Source organism: Hydra vulgaris, chromosome 02, assembly GCF_038396675.1.
Source record: "Hydra vulgaris chromosome 02, alternate assembly HydraT2T_AEP".
Classification (NCBI taxonomy): Eukaryota; Metazoa; Cnidaria; class Hydrozoa; order Anthoathecata; family Hydridae; genus Hydra; species Hydra vulgaris.
In genome coordinates, this window is record NC_088921.1 from 10,364,751 (window position 1) to 10,370,818 (window position 6,068).

The 6,068-nt window shown below is 28.5% G+C and overlaps 1 protein-coding gene across 1 annotated transcript; it reads left to right on the forward strand.

Moving 5' to 3' along the window:
* Positions 1-1,564: 1,564 nt before the first annotated feature.
* Positions 1,565-4,149, forward strand: LOC136075828 (uncharacterized). The gene is made up of 6 exons (XM_065789266.1): positions 1,565-1,737; positions 1,829-1,833; positions 1,977-2,198; positions 2,284-3,043; positions 3,164-3,530; positions 3,760-4,149. The coding sequence occupies exons 1-6, from the start codon at positions 1,565-1,567 to the stop codon at positions 4,147-4,149; spliced, it is 1,917 nt and encodes a 638-aa protein (XP_065645338.1).
* The last annotated feature ends 1,919 nt before the right edge of the window (positions 4,150-6,068 follow it).

Here is a 6,068-nt window from a genome sequence, read left to right on the forward strand (position 1 = left end):
GTGTTATTATATTTTAGTTTTATGTTTGTTAATAATTGAAAGACTTTCTCTTAAATTTAGTTAAATTCTTCCCTAAAATTAAGTTCCAGTTTCAGAAAAAGATTATAAAAAGTAAGGGCCGTTTTGAAACTAGAATACTTTGAAACATCCAAAAAGATGAGAAAGAGAAAGCAAAAGTTGCAAGAAAAATAGCTAATGCAAAAATTAGAATAACTGGCCATTTGGATAATTTTTATATTAGTCAAGCTGAAGAAAAAAAAAAAATTATTTAATTATGTCGTCAAATTTTATTATAAATTACACTTTATAAAAGTGCGTTGCAAGGGTTGTTCTAATAAGGGGCAAAGGGGTTAAACTTTAAGGGGTAAACAGGTTCTATCTGTTGAGAAGCCTTGCACCCCTTCTTCATCTTTTAGACTGGCATTGATGTATTTATAATGTATTGTTTCCAGTTAAGGATGTTGAATGCTAGATCTTTTTGACTCAATGCATGGGTTTTGTTTGTGTCTCTGTTTTTATCACAAGTCAACTCATTCTATTATCTCCTAAAAAGAATACTACTCTATAACTCAGTTTTACGGTTCTGACGCTGGCTGGTAGTCAGGTTTCCCAAACTCTGTGGTAGCTCTCAATGAGGTTGATTCCTTCAACAGCTGTAAAATAGAAGAGTACTCTCAATGAGGTTGATTCCATCAACAGCTGTAAAATAGAAGAGTACTAACAGTGCCATGTTGAGCATAGATGGTGTCTCTGTTCATACTTTTAGTGTGAATTGTAAAGGCCATATTTGTTACAGCTTAGGGTTTGTTAATAGTCAGTTGAAATCAGTGGAAAGCTCTGTAAAGCTTTTATCAGAGCCATTAATGAAAGTTTGTAAGTCAAATTAAGAGACAGCTTCATTCTTACTAAAAACCAGTGCAGAGGAGAAAATAAGTAAAACACTTATTTTATTTTTCAATAAAATTGAAAAATGAAATAAGTGTATATTGAAAAAGGATTACTTGATAATTTTTTTTTTTAAATGTTAATTTAAAAAAACCAAAAAAACGTTTTACATATTCATATAAAATTATTGTGAAAGGCAGGGAAGGGCTGAGTAGGCTGCAGCACAGGGGCTTCCACAATTTTATGATATTTAAATTAGAATACAGAAAAAATATTTTATTTATATTTACACATATTTAACTAAATAATATTGAACTTTTTTTGGACATTTAAAATTTTTTATTTGACTAACTAATAATAGATGTATTTACATTTATTGGCAATGAATGGTCTCTAAAAATAAAGATAAGATAGTTTATGCCATCCGCGATCGGTGTGCACCGTCGATTGTAATAATATTAGTAAATGTGATTCTAAATATACACATGTGGGTTTTCAGAAATATAAAATACACATTACAGACTATCTGTCTGTAGATAAATTATCGTTATTTGTTCGTTGCACTTATTGCATGTCAGACGTCAGTTAACAACAGTTGCATACACAATAGACAATAGTTACAGACTTTATTTGTTTCTTAAATTATAAGTTAACCAGTGAATAGTGTTAAAATTTAAAAATGGAAGAAGATCGTCGTAAATTAAAGCGAGTTTATATGAGTGGTGCAGATAAACGAAAATTGGCAAAAGAAAAAGATAAAAAAAATACGGAAATAATTTCAAAAACTAGGCGAATGACAGAGTTTTTCATAAAACAGCCCAACACAACTTCTTCTTCTGAGGTTAGTTCAAAGTTTTACTATAGAAAGAATAAATATTACTTTAAATAATATATATTTTTTATTTTTTATATTTAATAGTATGTAATAATAAAATATATGCAGGTTAGGTAGTTTAAATAATAAATATTACAATTAATATTTTTTTCATGTATACATACTATACTATACTTATCTCTTCAAATTTACCTTTCCTAATTAAAATTGTTTAAAATTGAAAAAAATTATACGTATATTGGCCACTTAAATTTAGATATAGGATTATGGCCTGAAAATATGACAGGATTAATAGATTATTGGGCAAAAGTAGGAAGTTCAAATTTACAAAATTGTAATGAAGAATTATTTATACAAAAATCAAAATATTGGTTTGATGTGAAGTTTACTCGTAAATGTAATAAATCATTGTTTGAGCGAAAAACTGCTAACGGAGAAATAATTAAGCGTTCATGGTTATGTTTTTCACCATTCAATGGTAGCATTTTTTGTTTTGTTTGTAAATTAATGTCCAAAACACGCATTCAATTTACTCATGATTGTTTCTGTGACTGGATTTGCAGATAATCGATTAATAAGTCATGAAACTTCCAAAGATCATTTAAATTCTGTGATAAATTTAGCCATTCATTTAAAAGAATTAGGCCGTATTAACAATATAATCAAGAGACTCGTAAGTGTTATAACATTTATATGTGAACGAGGTTTAGCATTAAGTGGTAAAAATGAAATTGTCGGTTCGTCTAAAAATGGTAACTATCTTGGAATTCTAGAGCTATTAGCTGAGTATGATAATTTTCTTAAACAGCATATTGAAAATCATGCAAATCGTGGAAGTGGGCACACTAACTATTTATCTTCTACTATCTGTGAAGAATTAATAGAAATAATGGGAAATAATGTTTTGAATGAAATAATTTCTTGTATAAAATTATCTAAATATTTTTCAATTTCATTAGATTCAACACCTGATGAAGGTCATATAGATCAATTAACATTAGTTTTTAGATATACTGAAAAAGATACACCAGTGGAAAGATTTTTGGTATTTATGCCAAACCAAGGCCATAAAGCTCAAGATATGTATGATGGTTTAATAAACTTTTTAAATAAATATGACTTAAACATAAAAAATTGTAGAGGCCAATCGTATGATAATGCTTCTGAAATGAGTGGGAAATATAATGGTCTCCAATCAAAAATTCTGAAAAATAATAAACTAGCTTCCTGGATTCCATGTGCTACACATTCCCTAAATTTGGTAGGAAAAGCAGCAGCCGAGTGCTGTACTGGTGCTGTTGAATTTTTTGACTTTTTAGAGCAGTTATATGTATTTTTTTCGGCTGGTTAACTTTAACTACTGGTTAAAGCTCTAAGTTTAGAAAATACCAAAACCCGTATCCATGTACCACAACGAGTTAATACTACATGCTGGTCATGTAGATCTGATGCAACAAAAGCACTTATACTAGGCTATAAACAATTTAAACGTACTCTAATTCAAATAGCTGATGACTTTGAACAAACAACAAAAACGCGTTGCGATGCAAATCGTTTATACAACAAATTGTGCATACTTGAAACTGGAATTTACACGGTTTTTTGGAATAATATCCTTGAAAGAGTAGATAAAACTTATAAATTACTGCACGATGCGACATTAGACCTTAATACTGCAAAATCTGCTATTAAGTCTTTAAAGAATTTTGTTCAAGCTAAACGTGATAACTTTGATCAATATGAAAAACAAGGAGTAGAAATTTCGGAAACAACAGATTATTTGAAGCACCCTAAACGGCAAAAAATATCAGTTTAAATCCAATAGATTTTTATGTAACACCCGAGGTAGATTCAACTTCTTTTCAAAAATTCAAAATTCAAAATTTTTACCTGTAATTGATACGTTTATTTCTAACTTGGATAAATGATTGTTTGCTTATGAATTGGTATACCAACAATTTGACTTTCTTCGAAAAATAGAACAACTAAGTAACCAAGAAATTGAAAATGAAGCAATTAAACTTGTTAAAATTTACCAGGATGATATTGATGAACACTTAGGAAATGAACTTATTCAATTTAAAGAATTTTATAAACATTTTAAAGATGAAAGCAGTGAATTTCACAATATTAGTCAAGAACATTTAATGTATAAAACATTAATTAATAAAGAAGTAAAAGATTGTTTTCCTAATGTTGAAATAGTTCTTCGTATTTATCTTGTTATTATGATTACAAGCAGCAGTAGTGAAAGATCATTCTCTAATTTAAAGCACATAAAAAATAGATTGCGTACTTCTATGGACGGAGACAGGCTCAATCAACTAGCGATAATGAGCTCTGAGTCTGATATTTTAAAAAAACTAGATTTTCAAAACGTTATTCATAACTTTGTACAAATAAAATTAAGAAAAGTTCCCGACATTTAATTTTAATTACTTGACATTATTATTTTTATTATTTTTATTTATTATTTTTCATTTAATTACTTACACTGAATATTATGATAATATTACTTAATATACTAGTTACAGTAACTAGTATATTAAGTAATAATATTGAGTATAACTAGTAACTAGTTATACTCGATTTGATTGTTTTTATAATTATTTATTATTAAATAGTAGTTAATTGTTACTAGTGTTACTACTACTAAACATAATAATAAATATTATTCAATAAGTAAAAAAATATATTTCCTTATTTATATATAAGGGGTCCCCACAGTATATTCTGCCCAGGGGCCACCACACACCTAAATCCGCCCCTGGTGAAAGGGTTTATAAAAGTTAAAAAAGTTCCAAGATCATATTCAAATGAAATTCCGTGACCAGTAGCAACCGTGATTCTATAATTTTTAAAAAATTCTTTTCGAATGTTGTTAAAAACTAGAAATTAGCCTACGTGATTTTCATAAATAGATTGAAAAGCAAATTTTCAACCAATTACTCAGTGGCATATAAAATTTTTAAAATTCCTGAAGAACATTATGACCTCTCTAACTGTTGTACAATCAGTCTTCTATCTGTCATTAGCAAGGTCTTTGAGATATTATTCAACAAATTTATAACATCCTATCTTGAGTCAAATAACTTTTTGTCAGACAATACAATTTTGGATCTTCTGCCTCTATTGCTGACTTGCTAACTGCTGTGATTGGAAGATTCTATTGTGCAATAGATGGAAGCAGCAAGGCAAAGCAATAGCCCATTGCTCTTAATATATCTAAAGCTTTCAATAAAGTTTAGCATGCAGGTCTTCTTCACAAGCTTGCTTCATATGGTGTATCTGGGAAAGATTTAAAAATTATCAAATCATTTTTTTCTATTCGTTTTATTAAAGTAATCCTTGTTTTATTAAAGTAATCCTTGATTCAGCAAAATCTTTTTACTGTGTCAGTCCCAGTATGCTCTAAAAACTTTTATTTGTCTTGTTTTTTCCTGCACTTTAACCCTTTGGAACTCTCTCCCATCTTCATGTTTTTCTGACTCATACAACCTTCAACCTTTTAAGTCTTCTGTCAATCTGCTTGTTATATAACTCTATTATTTTTTCAGTTTCAAGTAACATTTCAGTTTCAACTTTTAAAGTCTTCTGCCAACTCTTTCCTTGCTATATAAATCTATATTTTTTTAGCTATATTTTTAGTAGCTCCCAACTTAATAGTGATTGTTTGCAGCCTTGTTGGAAGTTATAGGTGTTGTTTGAGACGTTTGTTGGCGATGGCTCTGTCTATTCTAACTGCTGCCTAGTTACTATTATTATTAATTACTAAACTATTATCAGTAAAATACTTCTTAAATCTCATCTTGAGTCTAAAAATTTAATTCTGAAATTAAACTTAAACCTGAATTACATTTATTTACTATTTAATTATTTGCTATCTGAATTGAGAAATAAATGAATAGTTTTAATCTTCTTGTTTTACTGCTGACTCATTGTAACCATAGTAATAAAAAGATAAAAAGATTAGGTATAAGACAGCGAGATAAGACATTGATATATTGAGGCAAGGGTTTTGCCTCTTGGTTGCTCTCTAAATGTGGTTGATTGATATCTTGATATGATTCTTTTGATATTTATCATATATCTTGATGCTGGTTTTTGATGCTGGTTTTCTCAATAAACTTTCTTTATAAGATGCATCTCAGAAAAATTTCAAAATTATTGAATCATTCTTTTCTAACCACAGTATTTAAGTTGTTTTATAAAAATTTGAAATAAATAAGTGTGAGAGAAACAACACACTTATTCATTTCAAATTTTATTCATTTATTCATTGAGATTTTCTTCATGATGTTTCATTTCCTTCATGATGTTACACGATGTTTCATTTATTCATTGAGAT